This window comes from Chiroxiphia lanceolata, chromosome Z (genome assembly GCF_009829145.1).
Source record: "Chiroxiphia lanceolata isolate bChiLan1 chromosome Z, bChiLan1.pri, whole genome shotgun sequence".
In the NCBI taxonomy this organism is placed as follows: domain Eukaryota; kingdom Metazoa; phylum Chordata; class Aves; order Passeriformes; family Pipridae; genus Chiroxiphia; species Chiroxiphia lanceolata.
Window position 1 is genome coordinate 14,479,316 of NC_045671.1, and position 17,804 is coordinate 14,497,119.

Sequence of the window (17,804 nt, forward strand, 5' to 3'; positions counted from 1 at the left end):
TCATTTCCAGGAACATGGCCTGAAAACGCCTCTCTATAATTGAAAACACTAGCAGGATAAACTGTAATTGGCCGTGTTGGCCAGTTACTAAAAACATACACAAACTGAGCACGGGAAGGTGAGCCTGACCCCTCAGCACTCCCGGCACCGCAGGGGAACAGCCACCTGCGCGCCCCGTTCTGCCAACGGGATCCCCCCGGGTGCCTCCCAGGACATCCCCTGGACACCCCTCGGCTCCGACGCTGCCCCGGGCTGAGCAGCGGCGGTGGACGGAGCTCCGCGGGGTCGGTCGTGGCGGGACCACGAGAGGGGCGCCCGGGAGGGGGCGGCGAAGGCAGACGGGCCCCCGCAGCCCCGCCTCGGCGAGCCCCGAGCCCAGCCCGCTGAGCCCCGCCACTCGGCCGAGCCGTGCCCCCGGTGAGGGTCGGGGGGACATGCCCCTCGGTGTATCTTGCTCCCGGGATCCGTCCCCTGCGTGGGCAGAGGCGGTCCGGGGGTCCAGGGCGCCCCTCGGCCGTGCGCGTGGCCGCCGTTAGAGGGCACTACGCGCTCCCGCATGAGCGCGGCCCCGGCAGCCGTCAGGGAGAGGCGGGGGGCAGGGGAGAGTGGCACCAATTTGGGAAGAGATTAAAAAGGATGTGGAGTCGTGGAGCTTCAGAAGTGCTCAAAATGCCCGGGATGCTCAGGACCAGGATCATAATAATAATAACAAAAAAAAAAATATGCAGCGAGATCAATCATTTACCAGTCTGCTCCTTAATGCGTGTGACCGCAGGTGGTACCGAGGGACATTGTGATTCATGCCCACTTTCAAAGCGGGACCAGGGCCCGGCCTGAGGCACCCAAACAACTGTCTTCTAATATTAGCACGGCTGTATTTCTGGATCTATTATAGTCTGTCCAGACAGATCCCATTGTAATGGGATCTTTTATTAAAAGATTAGCACTATCTCCTGCAGTTGGTGGAAAAAAATCTGTTATCACTGAGTTATTTGCAGTTGTGGGGAGAGGGCGGTCGGGAGGGGGTGGCGGGGGGCGGGAGCGGGGAGGAGGGGTGTGAAGAGGGCCGGGCGGAGGACGCGGGCGGCCGCGGCGCACCGGCCCCTGACCCGGCACTGTCCGGGCATTCCTGTCTGCATACTTCGCAGTCTGTTGTGCTTTGGTGGCTCAGAAAAGCGAAAGAATCGAAATTTAAAAGGCAGCTTTTGAATAAACAATACCATTTTCCGTTAAGTAATCGTTTTGTATAAAAGGAAATATCGCCTACTCAGTTTCATTCAGCGGTGCCAAAAAATGTTATAAATGAGAGACCGCCAACTTTTCTAAGGAGAGAATAATGCCAGACTGTGCTTAATAAACTAGTGCCCCAGAAGTTCATTATCGATGTTGCAATCTTTTCTGATTCTGAAAGGAGACCGCCTACGTCGCCCCCGTTCTCGTCTCGTCCTCCTGGGCTCTCCCAGTGCAAAGCCTGTCAGTCGGGCACGGCCCTAGGTATCAAAGTTTTAGTCGGTTCTGTCTTTTGGTTTCGTTGGGGGTTTTTTTGTTGGGTTTTTTTTTGGGTTTTTTTCAGGTTTGGAGTTGGTCGGTCGGAGTTTAGGGTTTCTTTGGGCCGAGCGAGCAGTCCGCCTGCCAACCGCCTTCCTCCCGCCGGACGCGCGGGGAGCGGGATGGATCCTCCACGGCCACTCCGCGCCCGCGGAGCCCACACCGGGAGGGCAGGAGCCGCTCCGCGCTCCGGTAACACCCCGGACCCGTCGAGGGGGAACCAGGGGCCTCCCTCGGGCGGCCGCGACCCCCCGCGGGTCTCCAGCCCGCCCCCCCACTCGGCGCTGGCGCGGCCGCGCGCGGCGCCGCCTCTCGCCGCTGTCCCCGCCGGTGACTCTGCGGCGCGGGGCTGCGCGGGTGCGCGCCTGTGTGTTCGTGCACCTAGAGCGGATAATTGGAGAGGGTTTCCAGAAGGTGGAAAATGTCACCTGATTCACACTGAACTTTTTAAATCTCCCCACCCCCGAGGAGACACACACACACACATTAGGAGACCGCCCACCGCAGACAGCTAGGACCCCCGTATAGATTTAAAGAGAGACTGCATTCACAGCCTGACGTTCATTCAATAGAGCGATCATAAGCAGGCTGGCTAGTGCTCGCTCCCTCTATACTCCCCCTCACGCTCTCTCTGCGTCTCGCTCACTCGCTGCTATACTGAGGATGTTAAATCAGAGAATCCACCCCGGCATGCTCTTACTTCTGATGTTTCTGTGCCACTTCATGGAAGATCACACAGTGCAGGGTAAGACCAGATTGTTTATTCGCAGATATGTTTCTTTATTATTACTATTGTTCTCTCTCTTTCGGGCACGGTTTAGTTTGCTTGCGGTGTTAAACGCCTCTCTCCAAGGTCCAAGAGAACAGAAGTTAGCTGTGGGCATGTGATTGCTTTATCCTGAGGTGCAGAGGTGTCATTTAGATCCCTTTTTAATCGGATCTTCGCACTGCTCTGCACAGGCACAGAGGGCAGATAGGATGTTTCTTGGTATTTATTGTTATTATGCAGCATTAATGAAGAGCAGCATCGAGAGGGAACTTTCTTTCCTAGTCTCGGCTCCCGAATGACTGCTCAAAGTTTGCTGGTAATTTAGCTCAGATTTTTATCTCGTCTGACTGACTGACTGACTGACTGACTGAAGGAAAGGTGGTGATGGAGAACCCCACGATTACAGCTGACATTTTTAGAAACCAATAAGTGGTCATTTTACTGACATTCCTTTAATACTGAGATTTCCTCCTCCTCCCTACTTCGTGTGTGTGTGTGAATAAATATTAGCGTTGTAAATTCTCCTGCACTGAAGAGAGTGCTTTAATAAGTTGTTGGTTTATTTTTTTCCTTCACCGTACGAACAAAACAAACTCGAACCTGATATTGACAACTCTTAAGAGCCCTCTTTCGACACAAGGGAATATTGATTTTCAGTTTTGGGGCTTTTTCCCTTATCTTGACCGTGTTCCAACCACAACCTGGATGCCTTACCGTTGTTTGGTTTATATTGTTTTCCTTTTATTTTTTATCTCCCCCACTACCGATATAGAGCATAAATTAATCTAATGTAGGCAACTCTGAGACACGAAATATTTTTTTTCAAGGGCGTTGTTTGTTCGATGATTTTTAGCGAGGGGGGAGTCTTTCACCGCGCCCAGCGACATCTCGGCTGGTCGATCCTGACCCCCTCTGTGCGGTACATTCCTATCGGAGTAAGGAGACAGGATCGAGCCCTGGCTAGATTAGCAGCAGAATCAATTGGTATTGAGTTGCTGGAGAAGTCACATTGGCTATTCACGAGAGACTCATCCCAACCAAAATGCTCCAGCTAAAAAAAAAGGGAGTTGCTTGGACTAATATTCTTGGCTTGACTCCACAAATAACAAGGATACTTGGGGGGGGGGGGGGGGGGAACCCTAAAAAAATAACCGCAACAAAAGCCACTCTATCCCGTGTAAAGATAGTGTACTTTCCTCTAAAATGCTTGCAGGAGAGGTGGTATTTATAACTTTTCCAGCTTGATCGATTTTTAAAACTCTGTAGGGACCTCCTACTCAAAGTGACCTTGTATTTTATGTACTTTGCTCACCTTTTTTTTTTTTTTGGAACTCTGCTGACTTATTTTAGTGAAGGAAAGACATTTGTTAATAGAAGCAGCAAAATGTGGGGATTTCGAAAGACTTCTCTAACAGCAAATGTTCCCAGTTCGTGCAGATTGCAAAATGGGCTGGGACTTGAAACTGTGCGGCAGTAAAACAATGCTGCTGTGCAGCCGCGGTGAGGAGGAGAGGGCAGGGGGAGGAGGAAGGAATTTGCAAGCGCGATTTTCTTTTTATTCCCTTTTAAATGCACATCCTTTTCAAGCCTCTGTCACGTGTCGACAGTGCTCCTTCTGCTCTACATATGGAATAAATATCTCGGAAAACTGTCTCGTCCTGTTTTGGTTGGGTCTTTTCTTTCTTTTAGTTTGTTTTGTTTAGGGTTCGGGGGGGGGTGTTGGGGGTATTTTTTTGTTTGTTTGTTTGTTCTTTTGTGGGTTTGGGGGAATTTTTTTGTTTGGTTGTTTGAGGTTTTTTGAGGGGGAAGGGGAGAGGGAGTATCTGTTTATTTGTTTTTTAAACTGCGCTTCCAAATGGGCCGTAGTAGCTGCGGGTTATGAACCGGACAAATAAAAGGAAACAGTCTAGTAAAAGTCACGGCAAGGCGCACGTGCTATGTCTGGGTCACTGGTGACCGCCACTGATCCGTCTGGGTGTCCCTCCTGCCCCCCGCCCTGCAGCTGGGAACTGCTGGCTCCGGCAGGCGCGGAACGGGCGCTGCCAGGTCCTCTACAAAACCGACCTCAGCAAAGAGGAGTGCTGCAAGAGCGGCCGCCTGACCACGTCCTGGACGGCGGAGGACGTCAACGACAACACGCTTTTTAAGTGGATGATTTTTAATGGGGGAGCCCCAAACTGCATCCCGTGCAAAGGTAAGGGGGTGCTGGCGAGCTGCTCCGAGCTGAGGAGCGGCTCACGCAGGGGCTGGGCTGGGGGGAGGAGGAGCGGAGAGAGAACTGAGAGGGAGGGCAGCGCGGTCCTCCCGCTTTCTTCCTCAGTAGGGCTTTGAGGGGCGTCTCGTACCAGCCTCGGAATCGGGAAGGGGACTCCCATTTCTGCCCGTCCGCCCTGCGTATCGCGAGGAGAAGAGAGCGACTCCTTCTTCCCCCTGCCCTTACTGGAGAGGGGATTTAGCTCGAGTAGTGTTTTCTGGATGGGGGTGGGGAAAGGTGTTTTCTCCCTCTCTGCTCTGGGTTCACGGTGTCTTTTTTTTCTTTAAGCAGTTTTGACACCAGGTCTGTTCTGCACACTAGGTACTAAAGTGGTGCCTCTTTCCTTCCATCAGAAACATGCGAAAATGTGGACTGTGGACCCGGGAAGAAATGTAAAATGAATAAGAAGAACAAACCTCGGTGTGTTTGTGCTCCGGATTGCTCTAATATCACTTGGAAGGGCCCCGTGTGTGGCTTAGATGGGAAAACCTACAGGAACGAGTGTGCCCTTCTCAAAGCCAGATGTAAAGAACAGCCCGAACTTGAAGTCCAGTATCAGGGCAAATGCAAAAGTAGGTTTGCAAATCTAATCCAGTCTCCCTCAAATGCCAAAGGGTGTGTGTCTGAGTGTAGGATGGAGGAGATGTTGGATGTACTTCCCCACAGGAACCAGAGTGATGTTCCAAAGGTTAGGAGACGGTAACTAGATCATGCTCAACAGACAAGGATGTAATGAATTGAGAGTTCCTCATAGTCTATCAGCATTTGTGTCCCACCAGCTACCCAGAGATAGGAAAGCTTCCTCCAGCGGCCCTTAAATGAGAGCTGCTAAAGGCTCTTATCTGATCATTTGTTTTGTTGCATCACCTGTTTACTCCTCATTGCGACTACGGTATCTTTTACTAATCATTGCATGTTTCTGTCTGCATTTCAGAGACCTGCAGGGATGTCTTGTGCCCAGGCAGCTCCACGTGTGTCGTTGACCAAACCAACAATGCCTACTGTGTGACATGTAATCGAATTTGTCCAGAGCCTACCTCCCCTGAACAGTATCTCTGTGGGAATGATGGCATAACTTACGCCAGTGCCTGCCACCTGAGAAAAGCCACCTGCTTGCTGGGCAGATCCATTGGATTAGCCTACGAAGGAAAATGCATCAGTACGTATCTTAGTAGGAGGGTAAGGATGGGGGAAACTTTCTCAGTCACCTGTTTCAGAGTATTCAGTGTGTGCAGCTGGATGGATGTAGTTATTGCTGGTGAGGAAGAGAGACTTCCAGCAACCTGGGTTAGTACTACCCTCTAGAAAGAAGAGAGACAGGGTGAACTTTTTCCTGGAAAAGATAGCAAAAAAGATGAGGGAGAAGAGGGCCTGATCCTGCTCTGGCTATGGGTGCTGACATTAGTATCCAAGGGAGAAGCAGCTGCCATGAAATAGATGATGACATGGTTATATAACAAGGTCTCGGTATCCAGTGGGTCTGGATTCCTGGAAACAATTGTCTTCAAGTGGTCTTGGCAAAGATTATGGTAATTTAATTGGAAACATCTGATCACTTTTTCCTCTTTAGAAATAATTGTGGAGTTTAGAGACAGTTGGTGGGTGAAGATAGGAAAATAATCTCTGTGCACCCCGACATTCTGTGTTGTGATTTCCAGAAATGACTGATCTGCAGCGTGTTACAATGAAGCACCTACAGGGCAGCCTCTGCTCCCCAAAACTGCTGGGGTAATTCACGGGAGCCTCAGGTTGCTTTTAGTTGGCATAGGTTGAGGTGAATTCCCTTTCAAATCTTGTAGACAACTATTCTCTGTGGGTTAGTTTAAAAATAATAGATTTAGAAATGCTGGACCTGTTGACAAATCCTGAATTTACTGCTAATTTGGGGAGCTGAATTTCCACTGACATCAAATGGAGGAGGAAAGTCATGTACAATAGGCAAATGTAATTCTGTATTCCCAGGGCAAAACTTTGCTGGCACAGCTGTCTTTCCTCCCCCATACATAGACAGGTAATGTTGTCCAAGGGAATACTTGCTTGAGCAAAATCAGCAAGTATCATCACATGTACTACATCTGAGCTTTGTTTCTTCACAGTTCACAGGGGAAAGGGGGCTTTGGGGGTTGCTGGTCATTGTTTTTCTTTTTGCTTTGTCTTTTCACTTACCCCTAGTATCCTGTGTGTATTTTTAGAAGCCAAATCCTGTGAAGACATTCAGTGCACTGCTGGGAAGAAATGCCTGTGGGATTTTAAGGTTGGTAGAGGTCGGTGCGCTCTCTGCGATGAGCTCTGCCCCGAAAGCAAGTCAGAAGAGGCAGTCTGTGCCAGTGATAACACAACTTACCCAAGCGAGTGTGCCATGAAAGAGGCAGCCTGCTCAATGGGTGTGCTTCTAGAAGTAAAGCACTCTGGATCTTGCAACTGTAAGTGAGATTTTTAACTCTGCAGACACTTAAAGCTTCTGAAGGCGATACCTAGGTAATGAAGACTTACACCTTTAAACATAAGAAAGCTTGATTTATTGATTCAAGGTACAGTAGAGTATAAGTATCTATCTATCACGCACACATTTTTGTTGCTGATAAAATGCAATAGATCTCCAACAACGAGCTGGCCTTCAAGTTGGAGTTTTGGGGATGTTCCAAGGACAAGCCATTCTATCAGAAAGGTGTTGCCCGAGGATTGTAATTCTAGTGACTTTTTCGTACTTTGTCTGCTCTCGTGTGCTTTGCTGATTGCTTTATTAACATCTGGATAAACTCTTAACTCGGTCCAAAAGAACAAGCTTAAAGGTAGCACAGGGGCATCTGGTTTAGCACAGTTGCCTCTACTAACTCTGAATGAAGGACACAAAGCAATTAAACCTAGAACACCTGAGCGCTCTGTATTTGATTTCAGGAATCTGCCAATAAAACCTGAGCCATTGATTCTTCAGAACTTTCTGCAGTTATGACTTCATAGATTACGTATAAAAAACCTTATTTCATAACAGCAGATGCCAAAGAGCATCTCACTACAAGTCGCATAAAATGCAACGCTGTATTATGGCTGTTCAGAGGGCTTTGAAAACATGCACTGAGCTGCTTCTGCGCTGTTGTTGTCCTTATTTAAACAACAGCTCCCCTATATTCCCCCATCTAGCCATTAATGAAGACCCAGAAGATGAAGAGGAAGATGAAGACCAGGACTACAGCTTTCCTATATCTTCCATTCTAGAGTGGTAAAACCTCCATCACTATTGAAACAGCCATTGGGCACAAAAATCAATGTCCATACTGTAAATAAGTGTATGCTTATTTATTTTGGGGAGAAAAAAAAAAGTATACATATAGTTGAGTCTCGTAGACATTTATTTATACTGTGTCATGTTTTATAATTTATACATAAAATGTCTGGTTGACTGTACACCTTGTTTTTTGAAGAAATTTATTCGTTATGGGAAGAGCAGTGTTATTTATTGTGAGGTCTCTTGCTTGTAAATTAAAGCTTTTCTTTTTTTCTTGTAAACTATAACTATTCCTTAGAGTCTACCCACATAATCTCATCTCTTCGTTTCACTGATGTTAACTTCCACTTTAACAAACTTGCATGTCAGTTTCTGTTATGTTTATTTATTGGATTTTTTTCTTGCCGGTTCTGTACATTAAAGATCCCTGTGTTCTTGTTTACAAGGAATCTTGACTGACCAAAAGGCATTGTAACTGACTTAAGTATACTTTCAGGGTGTGGTGGGGTGATTTTTAAGGAAACTTCTTCCCCTTAATTTTTCTCTACTTCTGATCACATATACTGAAGTGATCTCAATGTATTGAGAGTTTATACTGTGCTATACAAATTCCATATCTGAAGATCTTGGATTATGAAAATGGATAACAGCTACAGGAATAACTGTAATAAGAATAAGGGGGTTATTTTATTTTTACTGGTTGTTTTTGGGGGGGGGTGTTGTAACATGCATAAGTGTTTTATCAGGTGTTTCCTTTAAGATGGTCTTGCAGTACCACTTTCAAAGTTTTCTTTTCCCAATCGGTGTGTTGCTAAAAGTTATATCAAAGCTTTATCAGTTCAAGTTTCTTGCTTTTCATAATACTTTTTTTCTGATGCAATTTTATATTTTCAAACATGGCGAGTTAAATATAAATTCATTTAAATATATAGTTTTGTACTTTTCTACCATGTAAATGTGCAATGTATATAAAAGTTATAATGTGTATTTGTAAATAAATGATGAGTGAAAAAATAAAAAGTGGAATTTTCCCTACGTGCAGTCCTCAGTCTTTCATTCTAAAGGGTTCTGTCCTCCAGAGTCTTGTGCACCATGCAACAAGTATTAAGGTGACAGCTCTTGGCTTACACTGATATAAGAAACCCTTTTTTCACATAGGAGCAATGTCTCCAGTTCATTACTATTTAATTTTAAGTCTAAGTACAATGATAGAGTAGAAGAGATTTGTCATTTTTGTTCTCCTCTCAATCCTCCACATAAGAAGTCTGTCATTTCATAGAATCACAGAATGGTTTGGGTTGGAAAGGACCTTACAGACCATCTAGTTCCAACCCTCCTGCCATGGGCAGGGATACATTCCACTAGACCAGTTTGCTCAGAGCTCCATCCAACCTGTCCTTGAACACTTCGAAGGATGGGTCATCCGCGACCTCTTCAGGCACTTTCATAGAATCATAGAACGGTTTGGGTTAGGAGGAACCATAAAGATTATCTTGTTCAATCCCCCTGCCATGGGCAGGAGCACGTTTTACTAGACCAGGTTGCTCAGAGCCTCATCCAGCTTGGCCTTGAACAGTTCCAGAGGTAGGGCATGCACAACTTGTCTGGACAACACCTTCCCATGCCTCACCACCCTTACAGTAAAGAGTCTCTTCTATACATTTAATATAAATTTCCCCTCTTTCAGTTTGTACCCATTACTCCTTGTCCAGTCACCACAGTTCCTGATTTAGAGTCCCTCTCTGGCTTTCCTGTAGGCCCCCTTCAGATACTGAAAGGTGCAATGAGGTCTCCATGTAACCTCTTCTCCAGGCTGAACAGCCCCAACTTTCTCAGCCTGTCTTCATAGGGGAGGGGCTCCAGTCCTCTTATCAATGACACTGGCCCTCCTCTGGACTTGTTCCAACAGTTCCATGTCCTTCTCATGTTGGAGTCACCAGAGCTGGATGCAGTACTCCAGGTGGGGTCTCAGAAGAGCAGAAAAGAGGGGTAAAATCCCCTCCCTTGACCTGCTGGCCATGCTGCTTTTGATGCAGCCCAGGATTTCGTTGGCTTTCTGGGCTGTGAGCACACATTGCCAGCTCATATTGAGTTTTACATCAACCATCACGCCCAAGTCCTTCTCCAAAGGGCTGCTCTCAATCATTTCTCCTCCTAACCTGTAGATGTGTCTGGGATTACCCTGACCTAGGTGTAGGACCTTGCACTGTGCTTTGTGGAACTTCATGAGGTTTGCATTGGCCCACCTCTCAAGCCTGTCATGGTCCCTCTGGATGGCATCCTCTCCCTCCAGTGTGTTGATGACACACATTTCTTGGTCCTTTTTTACTTTCACATTTCTAGGAGGTTTTGAATATGCATTTGAATTTTTGCTATACTTAGGTCAATTTAGATGATCAACAGAAAAAGCAAAACTAGGTCTACTTGCCCAAATTCAAGATGCAGAAAAGACAAACCAAACCAAAAAAAACCCCAAAAAAACCCCCAAACCAACAAACCATCTAAGAGCACACTATCACTTGGAAATTCTTTTTGGTCAACCTATATTTAGACTGGACACACCTTTAAGACTGCCTACTAATACAATGAACTGACAAGAGGAAACCAGCTTAAGTACAGCAGGAATCAAAATCCTGTTTTATGCTACCTGAGTCATGCTGTTCTCACAAATAAGGCCCCACTAAAAAAACCTCTCTGTCATACTCCATAAAACTTAAAAAATACTTAAGCACTTTATTCAATGATATTTTAAGTACTTTGCTGAGGTGAGGTCTGAGAATAGTTGATTCATCCTTTAGTTTGTATAAAAATCATATTTAAAGGATCTTCCTGCTGTAGTCTTCTGTATATTTCCCACTATATAGGAAACTCTAATTTGTTATGGGTTGTTTAGATTATCCAAAGCAAGCATAATTTATTCATCTCTGAATATATAAAAAATACAAGCATGCATTTATAATATTGTATTCAAAATAATAGCAAAAAAATTTTGCCATTCATCCTACTGTTATGTCATTTAGACAAGTAGTCTCTTCGGAAGGAAGATCATGATGAGAGCAGCAAAGGGAGCAGGATTTTGATCTCCTGGGGGAAAAGAACCCAGAATAAAAGAGAACAGGGGCCAGAAGAACAAAGGTATGGAAAAAGAATCTATTGGAGAGTCTCTCAAGGAACTAATACATGACAATGACATAGAAACAACATGTTTAATAGATATGGCGAATATCAGAGAAGATTTTTCTTCAGTTTAGTGCCAGCTACTGCATTTCCAACAAAACAAAAACATTAAAATACTGGTTTTAATTGTAAATATATTTACATGTCTTACAGAGAGACTGTAGCATAGCAGGATTGCTGAGTTCTAATTTTATGTCTTGGTACTAGTTGACAAAATAACTTGGGGAAATAAATTCAAAAAAGGAACAAAAATGCCAGGAAGGTATATTTACATGAGCACATACATGTACACTAAATGGTCACAAAAATCTACATCATGTTTTTGCTGATAAAATTATCTAAGTTCTGATACTGCATCTCTCATTGCTCCTGCTATTTCTGTATAGATGAAAATCTTGAAACCTACCTTGCACCAAAGCCTGCTTGTGATGTGCAGGTGTGGCATCGCCTGAAAGGCTTCTTGAAGTATCTTCTGAGCATGCCTAACATACATCATGAAGCCTCATCATGAAGCACAACAGCCCCAGAGACTTTCTCCCAGAAACATGTCCAGAGGTTGTGGATGCATAACTGCCAACATTTTACATAACATCATACTTGTAGATAAGGCACTTGCCCTTGAAGTGGGAGATATAGGTTCACTGCCAGTCTCTTTCTGAGGAGATCTTTCCCACATCTCCCAAGAATGCATCCAGCACCAACTCAAGGTGAATCTCAGGCTGGAGAACTGTCTGTCACGCCTGCTGAAACCATACTTCTATATTGGAAGCAAGATTCATTGAGAGAGGATAATTTGCAACCCTAATAGGTGCTCCTTTTGAAGAGGAAGTCCTGGGTTATTGCCCCAGGGGCTGCCTACACATTTTGCATTTGTAATTGAGTAACATACATAAATAGTGCTTGAAGCAGGGGCCAGAATCCAGGTTGCTTCTCCTCCTCCTTCCCTCAGTAGGTAAGTGCCTCCATCCTTGAGCTATGAAATCATGTTTAACACTCTGCTTAAATCAAGATTACAAATCGCACATATTTTTCTACATTGAGTCATAGTTACAACAGGAGTGAGAAGCTTTACTTTTTTCATCGTCTCTTCTAGTCTTGCACATGGGAAACTTCTTGGGAAGTGGAAATATGAATTTAATTCTCTCAGTCTAAAACAGGTGCTGAATCAATTTTTTCTACCTCTTGGTTTTTATTTTTTTTCTTTTGTTTTGTTTTGGGTTTTGGGTTTGTGTGTGTGTGTGTGTATTTCTTTTGTTATGTTTTGTCCTGTCTCCTCTCTTAATGCACAGGCTACCCTGGATGTTGTTTAAATGAAGAAACAAAGACATCTGGATGTCTAAGTACAAGAAGGTACAAGAAGCTCTGAAACCATGTGCCCAAGCCCCTAAAAGCAGAAAAGAAATACATTTCCAGAAACATCTTTATCTTTAGTGTTTTTTATTGTCTGGCATACATATTCCCCTTGCTGTAAATCACATTTCTGAAACTCCTAGCTCACCATGGAGTAGACTTTGGTACCGAATCCCAGGTCTGTGAACATTCTCCAATACAGGCTAAGTAACGTGGAGTGTGTGTGTTTGAAAACAGAAACCATATTCTGGCACTAAAGTATAATCAGCATAATTCTAAGAGACTCAGACTTGAGGCATCTGAACGGTAAGAATATTGCCTCTAAAGCCCTGGTTCCCAAATGTATTTGTCTGCGCAACACAAGCAAATGAGTATACACAATTTTGATCACACTCAAATGCATTCCTGAGAGCTGTGTTCTTATGACAGATTTAAATAAAGTATCATGGACCGCTTTTGCAAGTTTTACCTTTTTGCTTACCTTCTGCTTGCTAACACATCTCAACTAAAGCTACATTCCGAGACTCTCAGCAAATTTCAAACAGCTGCCATTTCTTTCTTTTTCTCTTTTCCTTTTTTTTTTTGACATTAAAATATTTCTTTCTTTCTTTCTCTCTAAATGGGAATCAGGTGAAATTAGATTTCAGTATGCACTGCTGTTCTCTGGATAGTGACATTTTACTATACAATGAATCACCAGCACAGAAACATCTGTATCTTATCCCTTTGAAGAACTAGTATTCCATGCTTTCTGGTGAAGCATAGCATTTGTACATAAACCAAGGCATTCACAAGGTATCAGATTTTAAATTCATAACTCTCTGAAGATAAGGCAATTACATTTTTTGTTTGATATTCCTGTAATTCCAAGGCCTGCCTGACCCATTATGGCAGCATGAATCTAGCAGGTAGTATATGAAAAATAGTTTGCACAAGTTAACTAATTTTATTTTTTTGTTTCCAATAGACATAAATATATAATAGGTCCTAGTGGCTGGATTTTGCTCACAATCATTTGGGATCATCTGTATAATTCACATTCTTTCATTACTTCTTAACAGTGTGGCCAATGAAATTATCACATAGTGAAGAAATACAACATGAAAGCAATGTGCAAGCCATAATGTTTAGCTCAGAAGAGTTAAATCCACGTTTGGCTCATTTGCCTGTAATTTACAGGTACGTTCTTTTGATCTCTTAATCTTTGAATAGATTTGTTCAACTTCACCATGGGATTGAAAAATACTAATGTGTCAGAAAACTGAGAAGGAACTATGGACTTTGATAACATATAGTCAGGTGTCCCAGATGCTACAGAATAATGAGTTTACCAAGGTGCTGAAGAGTAGATTTGAATGTGTAAAGGCCTCTGAATTTCTACCGCTGCCACTCAGTAACAGCATCTGAAACTCCCAGTGCTTCAGTGAGATCACCAGATACCCAGAACTTCTCAAAATAAAATCACAGCATTCACGTTCAAGAATTTTATTCACCTTTCTAAAATATTTTTTTAAATATTAAAAAATCAAAAATTAAATATTTCAAAATTTAAAAATATGTAAAAATTAATTAGCAATTAACTGCTAATTTTCATAGCATGTTAAAGGTCTACAGGAAAAGCAGTATTTTTTAAAAAAAATCATTCTTATCCAGTATAGCATGGTTATATGCAAAAATAGTTTTACACAAGAAGAACAGTTTTAATAAATTTTCCAAGATCATTTAGCAATTTGAAATGCTCTTACTCAGATAAGTGTTCCTACCATCTTCTGCTGAGCTTCATGTAATGTACTTGAGTGGTGGGGGGAAACAGTTTTTCCCCCTAAAGTTATGGAATGGTAAAACCCCAGGGGGTGGTAACCCTTGAAGGTTTTAGTCAGTGAGCGCTTCTGCAAAATATAAACATATCACAAGCAGAACAGAAGAGAAGGTAGAAGTTGTGGTTGTTGTTGAAGAAGTAGCCATGTTGTGAAAGCCATGAGGAGTGAGGGCAGGAGGCCCCTGGAGGGCTCTGGCCCCCCCAACCCGAGCTGGGGGCTACAGGGACTTGGAACAGCATAAGGCTGAGCTAAGTACCTGTGGCTGAGAGCTGAAGGAGTTTCTCTGCTGTAAGAAGCAGCAGAAGCAATGGCAGAGAGAGCAGAACTAGCTCTACAGAGACAGAGTTTTGGGGTAAGAACTGAACCAAAAAGACCCCAAACTCCTTGGAGACCCTAGAAAAGAGGATGATGAACTCTTACTTGAAAGAGTCGTGGAGTGCTACAGCACTGCAGAGAGGAGCTGAAAGGCTCAGGCGTCCTGGAAAGCTGGACCGGGACGATTAAAGGAATGTGGAGGGGGTGACCTTGGCCCCCCCCTTGCCGCTGCTGCCAAGCTATGCTAGCAGCCTGAGATCAGAGCACAGAAGCTCTGATAAAACTCTTGAGGCAAAGGCCTTCAACTGAAAGCTACCCGAGATGTTCTGACTCAGGGATGAATCCCCTGAGGAAGGGACCTTCATGGAGGTCTTACACCCCATGATATGACCGTGGTGAAGCGAGTTTTGTCCCTGCTATGCAGTCCACGGAAGAGAAGACTCTCTCTTGGAAACGACGGGCCAAGGGGCTCGGATACCCCCTCGTGTGTACTGGCAGAGATCCAGCTACAGCTGCTGCATGGAAGAGAGAGACAGAGAACCTGCTGCCTTAGAGACATTGCTGCTCTGAAAAGCGGAAAGGATCTTTCCTTCTTCCCTCCTGGACTTTTATTTGGAGGGGAGAAGAGATTTGATCATTGTAAATACTATTCTGTCATGGTAGAGATAGGTGAGATTGTATATAATGTATTGTAGTATTTATTTTGTACAGTCATTGTAATATATAATCCCCTTCCCCCATTTTGAGTCTCGTGTGGTGTCTGGAAAACCCATCTCACACTGGGTTGAGATGTGGGAGGGGGCTTGGACTAGGTAATTGGATTTTGGAGCTCTCAAACCATGACAACTTGTCATTTCAATTTTCAATAACGTTTATATTCTAGAACTATTTTATGGAACTACAAGGATGATGTTGGTGAATGTACATTGAAGATGCTAAAATGTGCTTCTGTCTGATTTCTGAATTAGAAGCATTGCTAAAAGAGGTCACAGGGCAAAATACGTAGATAAGCCAGATAGGAAGTTATGCAATTCATTGGTAAATGGAGACAAAGGTGGCACAGATGACAAGTGAGACCAGCAGAGTCTCAGGGGCTGCAAGGGGCATTTAAGGGATGGGGCTGCTACTTCCTGGAGAAGAGGTGGCTTTGGAAACACCTCAGATCAGCCTTTGCCACCTGCAAGCAGGTCTTTGTGTAGACAGAGCCAGGCTCTGCATAGCAGCACTTGGTAGCAGGACAAGAGACCACATGCATAAGCTGAAACAAGAGAAGTTCACACGGGGTTTAAGGGAAACCTTTTTTTCCACAGGAGAACAATCCAACAGATGATTTCCTGACAACCCTTAGAAGCTGAATTATCCTATGATAGTATCAAAAGGTACACCCTCCTACTTTTAAGTCTTACAGACTCCAAAATCAGAAATGAACGTCCAGTTAAGAAGAAAAAATTCCCTCAAGAAATATTGAAGGAACAACCGTATCACCACAGCTGCTAGATGTAATTGTCAGTAGGAATACAGAATGTCCCTTCTTTATTATATTTTTCCCTATATGATCCTTCAGTGATCCTAAAATTTACCATAAATGCTATTTTCCCACTGAGTTTAGTGAAATCTTTTGCTGTTCAAGGAATGCAGCACCTATTCACTAGAATATTCATTCTGTGCCAAGCAGAATGTATTGTAGATAAAATGCAAGAAAATTAACAACAGTTTCTGTCTGTATTTTTAACTGAGAACAAGTAAATAAAATGGAAGAATGAAGCAGTTAAAATTCAGTTTAAAACAATTGTATTGTTCAGATTTGAAATTTACTTTTTTTTTTAAGGACTGACAATAATTCTCAAAGAGACAATAACTAGTACCAGTTAGATTGGTCAAGACAGCAATGAAAGCAAAAAAAAAAAAGATAATGCCCACTGGAGCAACTAAGAAAAGCCCTTCATTTTCCCATAATCTTTTCCCATATACAGATGGTTTACTGAGAGCACTTCAAATCCTTGTTTCAAATGGTGACTCCACCAAAACTGCAAAACACCTAAAATGTTTGACATTAAAGATATGCAAATTTTAGTATTTCCACATTTGGACTTCAAGCTTAAAGTAATTAATTTTCATTTATTTTACGAGAAACCAAAAAGACACTTAATCTATCTCTATAAATTTACAGACCTGGAGCTCCAAATTTACACAGCCCACAAACCCGAGGGTTGCACTTCTCAACCCAGCATGCCTGGAAGCTGTGACAATTCATTTATTAATCTCCCCAGCATTCTCCATTTATGGGTTCTGGTGGAACCTCAGCCTTAACTGAAAGGCACTTGACGCTGTCAGCAATGTAATAAGAAGCACCACACGAGCTGACAGGGTGAAATCCAGCCAGGGCCCACAACAGAAACTCAAGCAAAGGCCTCGCTTCCTATAAGGAAGAAAAGCCAGAAGCTGAAGTGCTTAGCTTCAGCCTGTGTACAGCAAAGATGGTCTAACATACAGAGATAAGGGTATAGGACACACAGTTTCACAAATACACTGCAAGATAGTAAACAGCTATTAACCTCACACTGAAAAATAAATACATAGTGAGGTTTAAGAACATTTGGGAGTAAATTTTACTGCTCCCACTCACCAACACTCCAGTTAGTTCTCCACGGTAATGAACTAGTCAGGACGTAAATAACTTCCTTCTAAAAAAAAAAAAAAAAGAATCAGTGAGGGATCTTCCCTTTGTTAGATTTATTTTTCTTTTATTTTTTTTTCGCTTTTTTCCTTTCTTTTCCAAATGAGAAATAGCAAATGGAAGATTGAGAGAAATGAAGAAGCAATAGAAAAGTGTCACAGCAAGGCAAATGGAAAAAAAAAAAGGAGGGCAGAGTAAATTCAACAGGAAAAAGAGCACAAGACCAGAAAGAAATAATATTATGCTAAAAGTCATATGTGAAGAACTACACACTAGAAGACCATTTGGATCACACCCTCAGATGCATGAGCAGTGCTATGAACGCTGAAGTGCCACCTACTGGTATATTTTGTGCTAACCCTTTTGCTTGGAGTCCACCATGAGGCACGTGAAATGGGAGATTCATGTTTTTCTCTGCCACTGACTTTTTGGTGACTGTGAGTAACAGAAATTATGTTATAATCTCTCCACGGTAAAATGCAGATATTAAGATTTCATAACCTGTGTGCTTTCACAGCCTGTGCAAAGCTCTTTGAAATCTAGTGGTAGAATGTTCTGCAAGAGAAGTAGAAACTTTTGTGGCAGCATCTCCACATCCAAACTCAGCACTTCCAGAGAAGACGTTAAAAAATGAACTGGGAGACTCATAAGAAGACAGCAGAGGAAGA

The 17,804-nt window shown here is 43.5% G+C and overlaps 1 protein-coding gene across 1 annotated transcript; it reads left to right on the top strand.

The window, feature by feature from the left end:
- Positions 1 to 1,938: 1,938 nt before the first annotated feature.
- FST (follistatin) lies at positions 1,939 to 8,832 on the top strand. Its single transcript, XM_032676526.1, has 6 exons — positions 1,939 to 2,293; positions 4,320 to 4,511; positions 4,925 to 5,143; positions 5,506 to 5,730; positions 6,764 to 6,994; positions 7,713 to 8,832. The coding sequence occupies exons 1-6, from the start codon at positions 2,212 to 2,214 to the stop codon at positions 7,793 to 7,795; spliced, it is 1,032 nt and encodes a 343-aa protein (XP_032532417.1). The 5' UTR covers positions 1,939 to 2,211; the 3' UTR covers positions 7,796 to 8,832.
- The last annotated feature ends 8,972 nt before the right edge of the window (positions 8,833 to 17,804 follow it).